A 19,132-nucleotide genomic window follows, 5' to 3' on the forward strand; every position below is an offset into this window, starting at 1 on the left:
TGTAAGGTCTACAGTCTCTGTAGGCATCCATATTTAGATCCAAATGCCAACTGAACCCAAACAGAGTCCTGGGCCGTGTGTCAGGATTGATTTCTTGTCGTGTGCGGGCAGGTTGAGTGACGTTTAAGCCCGTTAATTAATTTTGGGGATTAGGCTTACAGGCTGAGGGATGCTGGAGAGAAGTCATGCTGGTTCACTGGGCTATACGTGGGACCGGGCGGAAGTTAGAGGTTGCTTTTGTCAGCTACTTTGCCTGATCTCTTCCTGAAACTCGGCTACATTCCTGACTAGCCCACATGGAGGATTATTCATAAGCCCTTAACACAAATTTAAACTCCTGAGAATTTGCAGGGCCGAAGAAGCCGCTGCTACTGTTAGGTCTGTAGTGGATTGTTTATAATTTTAGCTACATTGAAGTGTTATTTGTTAGACAGGAAGCGCGTGTAGTTCCGCCTTTCGATCAGATTCCTATTTCATTATGTTAGGTTGTTGTGGTCCGTTTCCGTTGTTTCACCTGGTTCCCTCACGTTTGTCATTTTTTTCAGCGGCACAAGTCTTCCTCACTCAACTGCTCCTTACTCCAAGAACAATTGCCCCAGGATTTAAGCTTTCTGTTCTTGCCACTCTCCACTCGATTGTCCTGTTGTTCCCCCGTAGACTGTGGCTCTAATTTGGGTCAGCTTGTAAGTGGTCATTTCACCCTGAGTTAATTAATCAATGGAAAATGGGGAAAAAATGCTCAAGACAACCTGGGGTTTCTATACCAATCTGTTTCTTGTACAATAAGAGTTAAAAGCTGATATAATGTCCCATTAAAAAAAACAATCAATCATGTTCAGTTTTAAATTTATTAAAAAATAATGACCGTTTTTGAAGCTGTAGACAGCCTTGTTAGCCTGTCGCCTGAGCACAACCATTACAAAATCTGACTGCTTTGTTGATTGGCAGCTGTGAACAGCGCTACGTTGTCTCTGACGCCGTTTCAACATTCAAATTCCACCTTCTGAGGAAAATGGAAAACACCATACTAATTTTCATGCCGAGTGACCAAGCTAACATTGTTCTTTTCTACGTTTTATGCATTCAAAAAAAGGAAGTATCACGAATAAAATCAGAAGTTGTGCAGTTCCACGTGTGCTGGTCGTTTCCCCTTTCTCCATTTCGTATGTTTGCAATTTTGGATACAAGCAGTGAGTTTAATATTAACTCTAAAAAGTAAATATAAATTAAGTATAATTAAAGTAAATCATACGTAGAATTGAATCCAACTATCTACAAACCTGACCACAATTGAAAGGGAAATGATATTAAAAAAAATTTCCAACTCAAATGTTATTTATATACTTTAAATTTAAACTGAAAATACTCATAAGGGGAAAAATATTGAAGTGTGCACAATCTCAAGCTAACATGTTGTAAAAGCACCTTGTAATTCAGAAACAGCATTCAGTCTTAGAGGAGACAGTAGATGTTTATGAACATCCCACATCTTGACTTGGTCATATTTTCACTCTCTCTCCATCTTGCAGTAGTTTTCCACACTGTGAAGTCGTGAGATATCGACAGCCCACTTCAGCCAACATACTTTCTGCTCTGGACTGTGACTAGGGCATACCTGAACACTGATTTTCCTCTAGCGACGCCAGTCTCTTGTTTATTTGGACGTACAGTCGAAACCAGGAGTTTACATTGAATAAAAACACACATTTCATAACACAACCGCTTTGGCTGGATGCTTAGGCTTATTGTCCTTTTGGGAGACCCATTTGTGGCCGTGACGTCACTTCCTGACTGATGTCTTTAGATGTTGCTTCAGGATTTCTCACTTTTTTTTTTTCTCCTCATGATGCCATCTGTTTTATGAAGTGCACCAGTTCTTCGTTCAGCAAAATAGCCCCACAACATAATGCTGCCGACCCCTATACTTGACATCTGGAATGGTGTTAGCAGATTTACATCCATTCCCATTTTCCTCCAAATGTAACAACGGTCATTAAGGTCAAACAGTTTCACTTTAGCTTCACCGGACCGCAGAACATGAAAAAGTGAATATATTTGTCACACTGTACATTTGCAGACCACAGTCTGGCTTTTTATGTTTCTTTTAGATTACTAGCTTCCTCCTCAGCCTCCTCAGTCGGTACAGGACACACTTCACTGTTAACGCTGACATTTACTGATTTCAAAATCTATGCTTTGAAATTGTGAGGCAGTTTTTTCTGTTTGTTTGTTTTGGTTGGTTTTATAAGATCTTAACACATTCTCCCAGAGATTTGAGAATGTTTTAAACAGGCCCAAACTTTTTCATTGGGAGCTAAAGCTTCTTTTTTTTATTTTTATTTTTTCTCAGTCCTTCTTAATCCAGACTCCAAAAACTACAGGAGCGTTTCGTCTCATGTAAAACATGACCAGCCCTTCCCAGGAACTCCTGCAGCTTTGTCAGTGTTGTTGTTAGCCTCTTGGCAGTGTCACTGATTAGTTTCAGTTCAGCCTTTTGAATAGTCTTAGAGAAACATCAATGTTATGCAATGTCAACATTGCTGATGACAATTTTTACTGTGATTATTTTATTTTTGTACCCTTTTTTGTGGTAAATCTTTGTATAATTACATATTTTGATCCAAACTATGGCTTTATTGCATTTATGTGTCTTTATTTAAATTCCCTTTGAGGTCAGTAGTGAATATCAGAAAATATATATATATACTAGTGCTTGAAGATTTTTCAGATAGAGCAGCTTCATTCCAGCTAATGTTAGGTTTTTGGAGCGAAAGCTGCATAACATTTTCACACTTTGCCGTGAAGTTATCATTTTACAAATTTCAGTTGAATGCGTGTCACATTAAGGGTAGACAGAGTTTTTGAAATGATTTATTATAATCACTTTATTTATTTATTTATTAAAAATCCCAATAACTTAAAGTCTAGCAGTTGCAAAAATGCACACCTTTTGGACCCGGTGTGTCCAGAGAATATTTCCTTTAAGGCAACACATGTATGCATGATGTTGCATCATTTGTTGTATTCTTGCAGAAACCTCGCAACATGCAAACAAAAACCCGCCGCGAAGGCTTTGTTATGCAATGACTGAGACGGTGAGACGGCCTCTTATTTCTTTATAGTAGCCATGGCGTTGCGACCTCTAAAAACCTTCAGCACCGGCTGCATGAAAAGACTGACTGGTGGAGCTTCTTGCGGAGGGAAACAGGGAGTGAGTAATGGCTGGATCAGTAGTAGTTTCTGTACAGGGTTTCTTATTATTTACCAGAGCCCGCGGGCGGAGTCACAGCGGAGTCATGGACGTGGGCGGGTTTTTTCCTGCGAACACACCAGCGCCGGTGTCCATATATGGGTCTCGACGTCACTCACCGGAGGTCCCATTCACATAAAACCGATCGGCCGGAATCCCCTTGGAGGAAATGTAGGCACAGACTCGCACTGGGCTCGCTGCTCGCCCACTTTCGCATCTAGCTCAGTTGTTTAAGGCAATAACAACAACATCATCAACAACAACAAGAAGTCTTCAAAATGAAGGTCTCCAGCATTGACTGCCGGCGTCTAAAGAAGATCATCAGGAAGGAGTGCGGCAGCTGTCTGATTGTGGACTGTCGACCCTATTTTTCATTCACGAACTCCAGTATCAGAGGGTCCGTCAACGTCAATCTCAACTCTCTGGTGGTCCGGAGGTCCCGGGGAGGGCCTGTGCCTCTGCAGTTCGTCATCCCGGACGAGAGAGCCCTGTTTCGGCTCCGGGAAGGGAGCATATCGGCGATCGTGGCTCTCGATGACCGGACGTCCCACTGGCAGAAGCTGAAAAAGGACAGTGTAGCACAAATAGTAATAAACACCCTGTCGCATCTAGCGAGCGGGGCAAGCATCTGCTTCTTGAAAGGTAAGAATATTATTATTATTATTATTATTATTATTATTATTATTATTATTATTATTATTATTATTATTATTATTATATACCAGTTTGTTTTTGGTTCAGTTTTGCTCATTATAAATAATTTAATTCATGAAATCCAAATTGAGAATCTGAATGATTTTTTCCTCATATTACATGGTTTTGTTGCCTGTTTCAGGCTGAAAGTCGTAACCATTAATAAAGCAACAAGGATATGATATAAATATCCAAATATGACAGATTTGCTTGACATTATATTATATTATATTATATTATATTATATTATATTATATTATATTATATTATATTATATTATATTATATTATATTATATTAGTCATAATTGGATGCATGCAATCTGACAAAATCCATGAACTAGCCTTCGCGATTCACCCTTAAAATAGCTTCTTCTTTTAAAAAAAAAAAATTAAAAAAATTGGATGACCAACATTTTGGTAACATCACCATCACTTCATTGCTTCATCGAACCTATTTTTCTCTCACTTATTGGAGAAATGAATGTCCTGCGTGCGTCAGTAGAGCGGATGAGTCAGTGCTGGAGAGACGCAGCTTGATGCTGCAGCGACTTTCGTTGGCGGCAAAGATGCCGAACCAACCTCGGTTCCTTCATCGGAACCCAATATTTACTATATAGTAAAGTGTAGTAGGTTCATCTCAGGTCGTGGCAATGTGTTGGGAAGCGCATCCATCTCCGTCTGTCAGGAGGCTGGCCTAAACGGATTACCGGTCCCCTTGGTGAGGGGCTCCTGTAATTAATTACTCGTCTGTAATCAGGTTATAAACTCTCAAATCCCGCGCTAAGACTGTTTCATAAACTCTGCTATTTCACAAGAAGTGCGTTCTTGTGTGAAGGCGTTAGTAGGCTAGAAGTGGTGTTGTAATTATTCTAAGCTTCTTTTCTAAAAATGCATATCCTTTCTCTCTCTCTGTGTGTGTGTGTGTGTGTTGCTCGCTCAGGAGGATACGAAAACTTCTACTCTCAATACCCTGAACTTTGCACTGAGGTGAAAACCATTGACCAGAGCGGAACTGAAACCGAGAAAAGAGTCAGCAGCCACAGCGAGAAGCTTTCTCACCGCAAACCAGATTATGATCAGGTATGGAAACACCCCTCCACTCCCACACAGCTGCAAACTGTCAGGTTTTTATATGTGGCACACACAAAACCACGCTGGTATCAGAGAGGCTTATATTTGACATCAAAGCCACATCGTGATATTCCCTGACCTTCAGTGCTCCTCATTTCTTTATATATGTTGCACAAACAAAAAAAGAGAAGCGCAACCCCTCACTGAGGCTTTCATCTGCAACCTTTCCTCTGTCATGTGTACTATAAATAGAAAGCCTGAGAAAGCCTCAGATCTGAATTACCTCCTGTGTCTCTCTGACTGACACGTTGTGAGGTACTACTGCCCTTAATGGCTCCATTCCTCCATTTTCCAACGCACTTTTTTTGTCTGTAAATGAACACAATGTGCATTTTCTCAGGGTTTTGGGTGGGTAAAAGCTGATGGATCAAGGCTGGCAGTGGATGTTTTGTCTTCTCTGAGAGGCTGTGTGTTCTTGCCCATTAACACCTGTCTTATGTTTCTGTTTTCTCTGCGCTCTAGGGTAAACCCGTAGAGATCCTGCCTTTCCTCTACCTCGGCAGTGCCTATCACGCTTCCAGACAGGACTATCTCAGCGACCTTCACATCACAGCCTTGCTCAACGTGTCGCGTCGGGACCTGCATCCGACCAGGGGCCACTATGACTACAAGTGGATCCCGGTGGAGGATAGCCCCATGGCCGACATTAGCTCACACTTTCAGGAGGCAATAGAATTCATTGGTGAGTGGCTGGATATTTTCATGACAACACTCTTGGTAGCTAAAATACTTTAATCCCTCAAGTCTGCAAGGATGCTAAATTAGGTCGTTGTACAGGTTTAATGGCCACAATATTCAAATCTTAAAAATACCCAGGCTGAGATGCAAAAAGACTTACATACCTATACATAGGCATTGCTATTTTTGAAAGGCATCTTGAAATAAGTCTCTCTCTAGCTCAAGCCTGCTGCCATTCACAACTAGAAAGCTTTGAGAAACCCGGCGGTAATCAGTTTATCGTCATCACAAGCCTTCAATCCCTCACCGATATAACCCAGCCAGACTTCTGTCAGTCAGGATTTCCTCTCTAGCCTTATACCCTTCCGATCTCCTTCCCTCCTCCTCCGTCTGAATGCATAGATGGCTCTCCGATGCCGTCATCAGCTCCGCGGCCAAGTCTCTGCGTTGCCGGGTGTGGTCAGTCAGTGTGACAACTAGGTGAACTGTAGCAATGGGGTCAGAATTTGTAGGCTGACTGAGCCACACAGCACAACAAGCTATTATTTGTGATGACTGGGTGGAGGGTACATACTGGGTGACTAATGCACAGTAAGAGAGGGTTTTTTTGTCCGTACGAGATGGAAATTACTGATGGCCCCGCGGCCAGCAGGGCAGCAAAATCTGTTACAGAGGGAAGCACAGCATGTAGGACAGGTAAAGAGGCTGCTGCATAACGCTCCTAGTAGCAGTAGCAAAGATAATACACAATGGGATATTTATAGCTTGGCAGGACCAAAGACACAGCTCATCCACAAGCAGCTAGCCTGACCTGTATTGTCAGTACCGTACATTGTTTGGGGACGTGGTTCTGCGTAAGCCTGGTTGTTACATAAGGTATCAAAAGTGTTCCTGGGAGCAGGTTTAACCTACATTCAAACACAGCTTCCGAAATTCATCAGCCATTAGACATGCAGGGTACACAAATCATCACAGCTGTTGGTCTTAAATTAAAATCAATCAGCAAATCCCAAATGTGTCTAACTGATGTAACGGTGAGACGGCGGAGGATAATGAATATTGCTGACCCATTGAAGTATGTCCTGTTAATTCAGAGCAAACTTCGGTCATTAAAACACCCACAGATCCTGTCCAGCTCAATTCAGGTTGGTGTCGCTCTCTTAGCAAGAGGGGCTCTCTGGAACAGATAGAAGTGGCCCTCATAGTTCCTGTGACACAGACAGACGTGTAGGTGTGCACAGTGGCTAATGAAACTGCTGTCTGCAACCGTGGGTAGAACAGACTTGCACGCAAGGCGAATGAAAGTACAGACCTGTAGGTGTTTGGAGAATTTCTAAGAATTCTTGAAGCGTTTAAGAAAGGACATTTAGAGAGATAGGTGAAAGTAGATACGTGTGGAGGTGGTAGAATGCACCGGTAAAACCTGTAGGAGCGCGGCACGTATAGGACACACATCTGTGAGTATGGAGGCTGAATGCAGCGCCCCCACATTAGTGCAGGAGCTGGTGTGCTTTGTGACTAACACCAGCAAAAGAAGTTTGTCTCCTTGCGCTACGAAGGCTGGTGTCTTTGTTTGACCAGAGTAGCTTTGGATATGTATGCTGAGAAGAAATGTGATAATTATGAGGCTAAACTGTGAGAGTTTTTGCTGTTAGGCCTCCTAACCCTCCCACCCCCCAAAAAAACGGATTTCAACAAAGATTTCTTCCTGTCTTTCCTTTTTAGATCAAGTGAAGCAATCAGGAGGGAAGGTACTGGTACACTGCGAAGCAGGCATCTCACGCTCGCCCACCATCTGCATGGCGTACATCATGAGGACCCAGAAACTGAGGCTTAATGAAGCCTTCGAGGTCATCAAGCAGCGGCGCTCCGTCATTTCGCCGAACTTCAGCTTCATGGGCCAGCTGTTGCAGTTCGAGTCCGAGGTCTTGTCCAACGCTCCGGCCATGGCTGCCACGCCCGAACCGGCCACTCCGTGCGTCACAGAGTCAGCCTCGTTTTTTGCCAATGACTTCTCCGCCACTTTCAGCACCAAAAACTTTGAGCCATCCATGTTCACCCTCCCTACCTCTTGCCTGCAGTCCCCAGTACACCACCCGTTGAAACTGAGCCCAATAACTGCACTGCCTTAAAGAAAAAAAAAAGAACTACGATTGCTTGGTAGTATTACTTGAAATTTTAAGAATCAATGCTTTCTGCGTGCCTGATGTTGAAACCAGCAGAGCGAGTAGACGCAGCGGAAATCAGCAAGAGACACAGCGAAGAGTTAAAAATAACAAAGAACTGTGTTCAACTGAAAGGTTTTCCCGTCTTTTGAGCTGCGACGATGAAACAACACAGCACAGTGATTAACTGCAATATACATGCCTTAGGTTAATATTGTGATTCACTTGCCTATTCACAATTACGGTTAGGCATTTAAACCTAATTTATTTAAAAACAATGGTCAATTTTTTTCAATTAAATGTGTTTAATAAATGTTTTCACCACTGAAACGTTGTCATGTTGTAATTTTTATGTATTTGAAGCAAGAAGTAAAACCGGATGATCAATTATGTCCACATGAAGTGCTAAAAGGAGAAGCAACAGTGACACCTGCAGAGACTTTGAGCCCAGATAATAAGTCTCATTTTTCTGAATAAAAGTCACGCTCCATGTCTTCCCAAATTGTGGTAGTTACACAAGCCACACATTATTTATAAATTAAGGTGAGAATAAATCACAGGTGGAAAAGCTGAAAAATGTATTACTATTATCCACAATTATCTTGATGTTGCCTCATGATCAAAGCCCTGCAGCATGGACCGCCACCAAAAGGAAGCTTCTGAGAAAGAAAATTGAAATAAGACAGAATTAAAATGTGACTTCATTTTGTTTTGACAGTGTGGACAACGCTACATTTTATTATCTGCGATTATAAAACAAAGAAAAAAAATATTATTTTCAGAAATCCCTATTTTACTGTTTCATATCTAGGAATGACTAAAAGAGTCTCAAAATGTTTTTTTTGTTGTTGTTTTTTTTACAATACTCAATTTTTATTGTTAGAAGTCGCCTCTTGTATCAAGAAATGACCTGGTACACAAATTGAGCATTTTCTAATTGCATGCCAGGAAATTTGTGAGATTTGTTTTTTGTTGGAGTTATGGATTAGGCTGCAATTATCAATACAAGCTAGGGATAATATGTTTGTTTCCAATTAATATGTTTGTACACTAAGCAGAGCCATGTTTGGAAATAGAAATACTATGTGTGCATCAAAAATTTTAGTTTATTTATTACCTCGACTACTAGGCTAATTGTTTCTTGTACAAATCATTTCTATATAACTACTTTCAGCAATTCATAAATAAAAAAAATAAATACAAAATGGCTGGACATGCAAAAAAAAAGTTTTACTTCAACTACCACCAAGTTTTAAGGCAGCCATTTTGGATTTTGGGGTCCGCTTGACATTTTGATTTATGGGACATCTTTTTTGTTATTTCTGGCTGGAATATCGGAAATTTCCGCTTCAAAACAAAAACTAAATGCATAGATAAAAAGGAAAACGAAGCATGCAGTCCAAATCTTCTTTAAATGACCAAATAAGCAGACAAAGTCAAAGTCTGGTTGCACTAAATGTTTTAAGACATCTTCTCTAAACTGTGGTACATAAATCTTTCTTGTGACACATCTCATAATTCAAATTCTGAAAACATTATTAACCCGTGACATGAAAAGAATAGTCCCACAGGCTTCGGTGTTTTATTTTAAATTGCGATAAAGAATCACCTTTTTGTTTATGAATTTAGATAACCTATTGAGGAAACTCCTAAAAACACATTGCTCTAAGCAGCTGGTTCAGAGAAAACAGCAGGGAAAGGAAGAACTGTAATAATTTTGTTTGGCGCCCAGAGGAGAAGTGTCGGATTGTACCAACTGTTTAAGGAAGGAGATGTGAATACCACTAAAGCATTTTGGAGCCAAATTAGACACGACTGTGTCATAGTTAACATTTTAATACTTCAATAGAAGTCCGTAAACTTTAAGAGGAAGATTTTTCAAAATACACACAATTTATCCGTGCCTTTTTAGCTACGCAGACCCCGTTTTCACTAAATGGTACGAGCCGCTCTATCCCGCCCCCGCCGCCATTTTCCATGTTATTCTCTGTTAGCATACACTCCATCATTATTTTTTTTATATATGCAGCAGTTGTTCTATTGTTCCTAATTTCTCGGGTTGTTTTGTTTAGTGTGTGGGGGGTATTATTCTCCAGGTGTTATCCAGGGGACGTCCTGTTAAGGCAGCCATGTATATTAAACAGGTAAGCTATCCACCGGGCTTCTGCATGGTGGAGCCTAACTAATCTATAACCATGCTAGCTTAACGGTATGCTAATGCTAGTAAACGCTGTAAAGATTTCACACGTAATATGGCGATTCTTTTACAAAACCATATAAAGATTCTGAAAATGCAATTAAAGTCAAGTTTTTTTTTGGTAAAGTTAGGTGTCGGTGTGGCCTGTTTTTTTTTTAATCTTTAACTTCTGCACGTCTCCATGTCAAGAGGCTAAGCTAACGCCATTAGCCTAATAGTTGGTGTGGATTTTCATACTTTTAGTGCTATGCTTTTTATGCCAGTGGTTACCAGCATTATATTGCACGTAACTCTGCAATGCAAATGAGACATTGATAGTGCTTTGCCTGTTATAATCATGATATTATGTTGTTATAAGGCTGGTAAGGCTCTGAATGAAAGCTACCGCCAGCGCTTGTGTCAAATGGCCCGGTCCCGCTTTTAGGATCTGTTTTTGATGCAAAAATCTCCACATACAAAGTTCAGATACTGAGTCTATTCTCCAAGAAGCTTTCCTTAATCTGCCTTTTCCGACACTTGTATACTAATTGCACATTGTTTCTATTATACTAAAGGAGATGTTGTTTATGGTTGTTTATCTCTAGGTCATTATCCAGGGGTTCAGAAGTTATAGGGATCAAACTGTTGTGGACCCCTTTAGTCCCAAGCACAATGTGATCGGTGAGTTTGTGCTGTTTTTTTTTTTAGTTTCAACTTTTATCCTGCATAGAAGTTTTAATTAGAGATGCAATGTTTATCATATCATGATTTCCACTGGTATGTTATTGTATGCTAGCTGCTGCTGCTGCATGCAATGTTGATTAAGCTTTCATATAAACAACTCAAATAGGTTTAACAATTTCAAAAGAGATGTACATCAGAACAGATGATTTCATCCAAATGAGCAACAAGAGAACTTAAAATGATAGGAAGACCATGTATATAGGTTCAAATAAGACATAAAATCACCTGGTCTCAAACGTTTTGATATTTTCCTTGAAACATTCATTACACCTGTAGTTTTTGCCACAGTTGATTTCTTATGTTTTCTCATTAGACATCCGGTAATTGAAACACAGTAGTCAACAAACCGCTATCTGTCATAGAAACAGAAACATATTATGGAAATGTGTCTTTTTTTGTTATGAGTAGGGAATTTCTGTCTGCTAATAATTTATTTGAAAGATATAGGTTAATGATCATTACGATCATCACAATGTTCAACACTGCTATCACAATGTTTTGCTAATACTGATTTGTTCTGCACTTTGCACTGTCACATCATCTGTACTTTGCCATAATTGGACCTGCTGCTACTTCTTTGGTGTGGTTGAGTGCCTTTAGTTAATTTAGTTGTATATATTGTTATTATTATTATTGTGTGTTTGCTTATTTATACTGTATATATTTGACCTTTTGCACGGGAGCTGCAATGGAAATTTCGTTGAATTCTGTTCAATGACAATAAATGCTATCTATTCTATCTATTCTATTTGTGTGAGTGTTTCCATAGCTCCACTTCACCAACTTTGTTTTGTTTCAGTCGGCAGAAATGGATCTGGAAAAAGTAACTTTTTCTATGGTACGTACTCCATTACTTATTTAGCTGGATTTCAGTTAATTTCTACAACAGGTGAAAAACAATAACAAAGTGACCATAATTTTAAATTGTCTTTTGCAGCTATCCAGTTTGTGCTCAGCGATGAATTCAGCCACCTGCGACCCGAACAGCGCCTGGCCTTGCTTCATGTGAGTTCTAACAAAGTTCAGTCTCCTGAGTGTAGCTTGAATTGCTCTATTGGCAAAAACTTTTACAATCTTGAAACAAACAAGGTTGTTTCAAGGTTCAAACCACCTTGAAACCTTGAAACGTAAAACGTTAATGGCATGTTTAACGTGCCATTAACATTAAAATAATGAACTATTTTAACTTTAATGGCAGGATTATCATTTTAAAAGTAAGTTTTTAATATTATTTATTATGTTTTTCCACTTCTGTTACTGCAGGAAGGAACTGGTCCACGTGTCATTTCAGCTTTTGTGGAGATTATATTTGATAACTCCGACAACCGGCTGCCGGTATGAATTGTTAACATTTTCTCTGTCATCTTTCTCTCAACCATTGCTTTTTGAGTCTCAACATGTCAGTGTCATTTATAGTTCTGGAACTACAGAGATAGTGCATAACAAATAATGTTGAGTGACATTTCTAATCTTTGTAAGATGCTTGGGAATTTGGGCTTCAACAGTGTTTTGCTGAAATGTTGAAGGTTTTAAGTCATTTGGACAATGATCATATTGCTCATAAATATGTCTGAAGTATCGTGAACACTGATTATTTTTATTTTTTGGATGAAACTGATATTCTTTTTAATGTTGGTTGGAGTATTAGATTGTCTTCTGTACGTATCACGTTAACAAGATAACAAATTGTGCTCAGGGTAAAAATGTACCAAATTTCTGTAGGTGTGTCATTATACCTTTCTGCTTCAACTATATACACTACTAATAATGATGCTAGCTGCTTCTTTAAGTACAGTAGAAATAGGCCTGGGTGATAAATTGTCCCAAAACGTATTGCGATAAATTATGATAATGTCAATTTGCAACCGTTTTCAACTAATACAATAATAATGATAATGGCTTATTGTATACCCACTCACAGATTGAAAAAAAAACTTTAGGTTCTAAAGAAAATTTGAACACTGGAACTGGAAAACATTTTAAATATCTGAAATAAACATTCAAAACAACAATAATTTAAATGGTTAATGAAGTTTGACTAACCAAAATTGCTTATCCTTCAATTATTCAGTTTAGACGGAAAACAGGCATAAGTGGCTGGAAGTTCAAACTAATTACTTAGCAACTGGGTGTCAAATGTTTGCAGCATTTCTCATCTCTTTAACAACTATTGTCCATAAAGTGATCACGCTAATCGCGATTAATTCATTTATTGCTTATTGAGACAGTGTTAAGAAGAAATCTAACGTTTGTTGAACTGAGTTAGAAACTGCATCCAGCCCAGTTGCATAATACTGTTGTATAAACCGCATAAATCAGCCGTTATGTGGGACCGTCGGCATCACTAGTGAGAAATTTCTCTCCCTCCAGATCGACAAAGAGGAGGTCTCCCTTCGCCGTGTCATCGGCGCGAAGAAGGACCAGTACTTCTTGGACAAGAAGATGGTGACGTGCGTATTGTTGCGGCTCGACCGTCCGTGTACTTGTAAAAAGTCCCACAGAAAACCGTCCCACTCTGCCTCCTTTCTAAGTTTCCTGCCCGTTTCTCGTTGCAGTAAGAATGACGTCATGAATCTTCTGGAGAGCGCCGGCTTCTCTCGCAGTAACCCATACTACATTGTCAAGCAGGGAAAGGTGAGAAAACTATGATTTTGTTTCTTTTTAAAAAAAATGTTTTTAATTCATCAGTGTGAAATGATGCTGCTGTGATGAGAGATGAACAGGAGGCTCCTACAGAATTTTTCTCGCCTCCTTAAGCCAATATTGATTTGTAATCTTTGTCATTTTTCAGAATACAGATTTGATGAGATAAATTAACTTTAGGCATTTCCATCTTTGTTGCATCATTTAATTAGTTTATAAATCCCTGAAAGCTTAGCATCACAATACATTAAAGATCTGTTGTTGTTGTATCAACCTTCCAGAACTCTCAGGTCTTCTGGTTCTGGTTCTGGTTCTGCTCTGCATCACCAGAACCAAACATGGAGAGGCAGCATTCAGCTTCTATGCACCACAAATCTGGAACAAACTTCCGGAAAACTGTAGAACAGCTGAAACACTGACTTCCTTTCAATCTAGACTAAAATCCCACCTGTTTAGAGTTGCTTTTGTACCATAATAAATGACTAACACTTTGATGTGTAATGACGGCTTGACAAAATGTAATGTTTCTGTTGTTGACTGTGTCTTCTATGACTTTGTATTTTTGTGGGGGGGTGTTTCGTTTTAAACTGCTTTGTTGCTGAAATGTTCTGTACAAATAAATTTGACTGACTTGATTGATTTTAATTCTCACAGATCAACCAAATGGCCACAGCGCCCGATTCTCAGCGACTGAAGCTTCTGAGAGAGGTGGCAGGAACGCGAGTGTACGACGAACGAAAGGAGGAGAGTATTTCTCTCATGAAGGAGACGGGTAAAAAGCTATAAAACCTACATAGTTTTAGTAAACTTGAAAAGAAGAAGTCATGGACCATGTCAAGTTATAACCCTAAAGCATAATGTTAATAATAACAGATAAAAATACCAGGGTTGCTGGTATTTTGCAGCTTTTCATCTGGATAATAATTTAATACAACATTCTACTACAGCTGTTTTGATTTCTCAGATTTTTGCTGCAGCGATTATCAGTGAACATCATGTACTGTTAAACTAAACTTTAGTTGACATTTTTGCACAACAACCCGGCTTGTGTGTTTTTCCCAGAGGGAAAGCGAGAGAAGATCAATGAGCTGCTGAAGTACATCGAGGAGCGTCTGCATACCCTGGAGGATGAGAAGGAGGAGCTGGCTCAGTACCAGAAGTGGGACAAGATGAGGAGAGCTCTGGAGTACACCATTTACAACCAGGAGCTGAACGAAACTCGCGCCAAACTAGATGAGGTGATGAATTTACACAAGTCCATTTCTTACCAAGACATACTGGTGTAAATGTATAGATCAAATAGTGAAAAATGTCACTATATAGAGTTGGAAACCTCTTGTTTTTATTGTTTCTTGAATTCAGTGGTTTTTATTTTTACTCCTTGGCCGTCTTTAGTTGTCCACCAAGAGAGAGACCTGTGGAGACAAATCCAGACAACTGCGTGACGCTCAGCAAGACGCTCGGGACAAAGTAGAGGTAAAGCTGAAAAATAAACTGATGTATATGCATAATCCTTGTGTGTTCTTATCAACACGGAGGACTGATCCTGCCAAAATTGCCGATAAATATTGAAATAAATAAATGACTTGATAAAGTAATTAATGTTGCAATGTTGGTTTCAAATAATAAAAACTTTCCCAACTTATTTGATTATGACGTGTGACATGAATATTTGTTTTAGCATTTTTAACATAATTTCATTCATATTTTGAATAACACATCAGGGACTAAAAGACAAGCAAATATCCCGAAAAGAACCCGGATGTGGCATTTGTGCTTTCTCTGTCAAATTCAAATTTTATTTTCCATTTCATTTCCAGTCTTAGCGTTTTATTAATTAGTTTACTTTTATTATTTATCGTTTTCTCTTTTTCTAATGTCCTGTATTTAGTTTGTTTGTTTTTTTAATTTATTTTTGGCAGGATTAGACCTCCATATTTTGAAGGTGTTCAGATATTGAAAGACATTTGTTAAAAATATTTTTAACAAACATTTTGTTTAGTTGAAACAATAAATCAATGAATTCATTGCAAGACAATTTTGATATAAACATATTTTATTGTTAGAATAAAATTGATCATAAAAAAGTACTACTTTTTCTTTTCATTGTATATAAAAAAAAAATATATATATTTTTTGGGCAGTAGAAAAATACATATGCTTGGGTTTTTATTCTACATCACATCTCATTTTTATTTAGTCTTAGTTTTGATGCACTGAGATAAATAACTAGTTTATTTCTAGATAACTAAATAATATTCTGTCTGCAGTAATGATGTCTTGTGGAGCTGAATTGTCACTTGATGAGTCAACAAGTGAAAATTCCTGTAAAACGAATCTCACAGCCCTTTAATCTATTCTCGTTTCTTTCTTTTTTTTTGCAGGAGACGGAGCGCGTTGTGCGCGAGCTGAAGTCCAAGGTCTCTGCCATGAAGGAGGAGAGAGAGCAACTGTCGTCGGAGCGCCAGGAGCAGATCAAGCAGAGGACCAAGCTCGAGCTGAAGGCCAAGGACCTGCAGGATGAGCTGGCAGGCAACAGCGAACAGAGGGTACGGAAGCCTCCGATCTGCGTCACAGAAAACACGTGACTGTGCACCAACACCCCTCGTGTTCATCCGCACCACTGTGGGAAAGCAGGGAGGGCTGTCTTCGATTAAACTGGTTTTTAACTGGAAAGTCAGTTTCTTACTTGTGAATTTCTGTTCAACCTTTTGTATTGAGCTGCTGAAATGTTAAGAAAAGAGGAAACTGAACAGTTGAAACGGGGTTCCTATGCAGCCTGGAAAACTCTGGGAAAAATGTGGAATTAGTTTCAAGTGTTTTCCAGGTCTGAATGAAATGGTAAATGAAAAATATTTTAATTTCTAAACTTCATTTTCTATCCCTTTCAGTCCATCTTTTCGTTGGTCTACATAATTTATCCTTTCATTTTGTTTGACTATTATCTTTTTACTATTAACCTTTTTTCATCTGTTTGTTTCTGTTCATCCATCCATGTTTTCACCCATTCTTCTTTTTTCTCCCCTATATTCTATGTGCTGAGTCCTTCAAATTCCTTCAGTGAATTTAAACTAGTTGACTATAAATTAAAATGCCACTTGAGGAGTTTGAGTGAATTGTATCAACAGACATAACATTTTACTTAAATGCAAAATTTATATATATATATATTTTTTTTTTTTTACAGTTTTGGCTTAATTGCTGCTCTGAATATGTATTTATTTAAGTAAGTTGCCTTTTTTGTTTGCATACTCCAGTTAACGATTAATCAGTTACTAAATTGATTGATTATTTCAGTGATCAATTAATCACAATTAATCGCCATTAATTGTGATTAAAGCCGATTAATCATTTCAGTCCGAGTCTATTTTTCCAACTTCATATGGGAAAAACCGACCGTGGCCATTGCTGAAGCAAAATGAGTAATCAGCAGAATCACTATAGCAGGCCCACTATACATTTCTTTTGGGATTTTTTTTTGTCTGCACAGTTGGCACGGATCACTCTCCATATGGCCTTGCGTAAAGTGGCCGACAGGCATAGAAGAAAATGTTTGTTTGTTTTTTTTTTGGTTTGGAGCTTCATGCTGGCAGCCGGTGTTTGGATTGATCCAATCTGGCTATGACGAGCACAACACCTTGTCTAAAGTGGAGAAAAATAAAAGGCTTCACCAGCTTTTGATATATTTTTTAGAATATTAACAAAATGAGTGGAAAACCGGGGTGATTTAAAATTTTTTTTTACCTATTTTGACCAGGAAAAAGAATAATCAGCGATCTATGCAAAAGCAGTATACCAAAAGAGGGAAGTTTGTCTTGCTATAAACAGTTTGTTCTGGCAGAAACGGCTGCTGAAGGAGCGACAGAAGCTGCTGGAGAAGATTGAGGAGAAGCAGAAGGAGCTCCAGGAGACCGAACCCAAATTCAACATGGTGAAGGAAAAGGAGGAGCGGGGCATCTCTAGGTAGGGATGACTCATCGCTACGCAGCTGACGACCAAGCAGAACGCCATGAGTCAGTCAGCACTCTGTGAAACCACGGTTTACATTAGTTGGAATGTTTTTAAGTACAAGAAACTTTGGAAAGCAGGTTTCACGTGAAATAAAACCCTTTACATTTAAGTTAAACCAACACCTTTTGAGGTTTAATAATATTTAATTTGACCAATATTGTTCTTATTGTTTAAGCTGACTACTAATGCTTTTCCCCCCCCACTCCAGACTGGCTCAAGCTACCCAAGAGAGGACTGACCTGTATGCCAAGCAGGGCCGCGGCAGTCAGTTCACCTCCAAGGAGGAGAGGGATAAGTGGATCAAGAAGGAGTTGAAGTCGCTGGACCAGGCCATAAATGACAAAAAGAGGCAGATTGCAGCCATCCACAAAGACCTGGAGGACACGGAGATGAACAAGGAGAAGAACCTGGAGCAGTACAACGTAAGACCTCAAAACTGAAGTTGCTGCTCTAACAGGCTTATTTCTGTGGTGTCTCATAATCATTTCACGTCTCTATATGTGCCTTGAATCAGATTGAGTATAAATGATATTTCTTTCGTGTGAGCTTCCAACAAGAGAGTTTGTATGAGCATTGTTCATTTTGTGTCTTCTAGAAACTTGATCAAGATTTAAATGAGGTGAAGACCCGGGTTGAAGAGCTGGACAAAAAATATTATGAAGTGAAGAACAAGAAAGATGAACTCCAAAGTGAAAGAAAGTAAGAATTGTTGCAATTTTAGTCTTGGTGTGAAAGTGAATCTGAACCCTTTTCACATCAGCCTCTATATGAATCAACGAACCAACATAAAGTTGATTTGTTTAAAAAAAAAAAAAAGTCTATAATGCTCTGACAATCTAAACTGGGAATAGCTTTATTATTTGCTTCTGTCTTGGCACATTCAGCAGCAGTCTTCCCTAAATTAACTTCTTGCTTTTTGGATGATGTATTTTCTTTTTATGGAGCAGTTTGTTGTAGTGCTACACTAATGTTGGTATGTTTCTTCTCTGCAAATGTAATTGTTCTGCAGAGGTTGAAGCCGTAGATCAAATATTGGTGCACATTTGCAATGCAAACATAGCCTGATAAGCCCTGATTCTTAGAGAAGTAACATAACATGCCTGATATTTAACCCATATCCAGCAATATTTCAAACAAGATACTAAATCAATTAAAAAAATCAAAATTATGCAAAATATTTTTGCTAAATTTTCTGATTCCCACAAGCTCAACTTTGGGTCTTTGCTTTTGTCCAGGTATACAACAAGTAAACTAAGAAGCATTTATTTATCAAACGAACAATTAGGCCTGTCACGATAGCAAATTTTGCTGAGCGATTAATTGTCTCAAAAATTATTGCGATAAACGATAATATTGTTTGAAGACCTTTTTACACTGATTTAATGGAAATGACGTAATAATGCATGCGATTTCTTGCCAAAGATAGATACACTTTATTTTCAAAAGAACACTAAACACTGGAACTGATAAACAAAACAACCAAAAACGAAAATAAAATGGATTCTCAGTCTCCATTAACAAAAAACGCACTTGAAAAAAAGAACTAAACAACATAAAGTAAAAGTGGAAATAAATACTGCATTCAACCAAAAGAGTGCAGATTATGAAGTCTGTATATTATGTTGCTCTTCAGTAATAAT

The 19,132-nt window shown here is 38.8% G+C and overlaps 2 protein-coding genes across 2 annotated transcripts in view; both read left to right on the forward strand.

Moving 5' to 3' along the window:
• Positions 1–3,398: 3,398 nt before the first annotated feature.
• On the forward strand, positions 3,399–8,248 carry dusp5 (dual specificity phosphatase 5). Its single transcript, XM_032563857.1, has 4 exons — positions 3,399–3,892; positions 4,885–5,024; positions 5,538–5,757; positions 7,479–8,248. The coding sequence occupies exons 1-4, from the start codon at positions 3,529–3,531 to the stop codon at positions 7,883–7,885; spliced, it is 1,131 nt and encodes a 376-aa protein (XP_032419748.1). The 5' UTR covers positions 3,399–3,528; the 3' UTR covers positions 7,886–8,248.
• A 1,624-nt stretch (positions 8,249–9,872) lies between these two features.
• Positions 9,873–19,132, forward strand: part of smc3 (structural maintenance of chromosomes 3) — a 30,969-nt gene continuing 21,709 nt past the window's right edge. The window contains exons 1-14 of the mRNA XM_032562934.1: positions 9,873–10,062; positions 10,700–10,775; positions 11,638–11,676; positions 11,776–11,843; positions 12,102–12,173; positions 13,209–13,288; positions 13,394–13,472; positions 14,136–14,253; positions 14,544–14,719; positions 14,877–14,957; positions 15,866–16,030; positions 17,323–17,444; positions 17,701–17,914; positions 18,088–18,191. Of these exons, the coding sequence (XP_032418825.1) occupies positions 10,048–10,062; positions 10,700–10,775; positions 11,638–11,676; positions 11,776–11,843; positions 12,102–12,173; positions 13,209–13,288; positions 13,394–13,472; positions 14,136–14,253; positions 14,544–14,719; positions 14,877–14,957; positions 15,866–16,030; positions 17,323–17,444; positions 17,701–17,914; positions 18,088–18,191 (1,409 nt within the window). The 5' untranslated portion in view covers positions 9,873–10,047. The remainder of the gene's footprint in view (positions 10,063–10,699; positions 10,776–11,637; positions 11,677–11,775; positions 11,844–12,101; positions 12,174–13,208; positions 13,289–13,393; positions 13,473–14,135; positions 14,254–14,543; positions 14,720–14,876; positions 14,958–15,865; positions 16,031–17,322; positions 17,445–17,700; positions 17,915–18,087; positions 18,192–19,132) is intronic.

Source organism: Xiphophorus hellerii, chromosome 5 (assembly GCF_003331165.1).
Source record: "Xiphophorus hellerii strain 12219 chromosome 5, Xiphophorus_hellerii-4.1, whole genome shotgun sequence".
In the NCBI taxonomy this organism is placed as follows: Eukaryota; Metazoa; Chordata; class Actinopteri; order Cyprinodontiformes; family Poeciliidae; genus Xiphophorus; species Xiphophorus hellerii.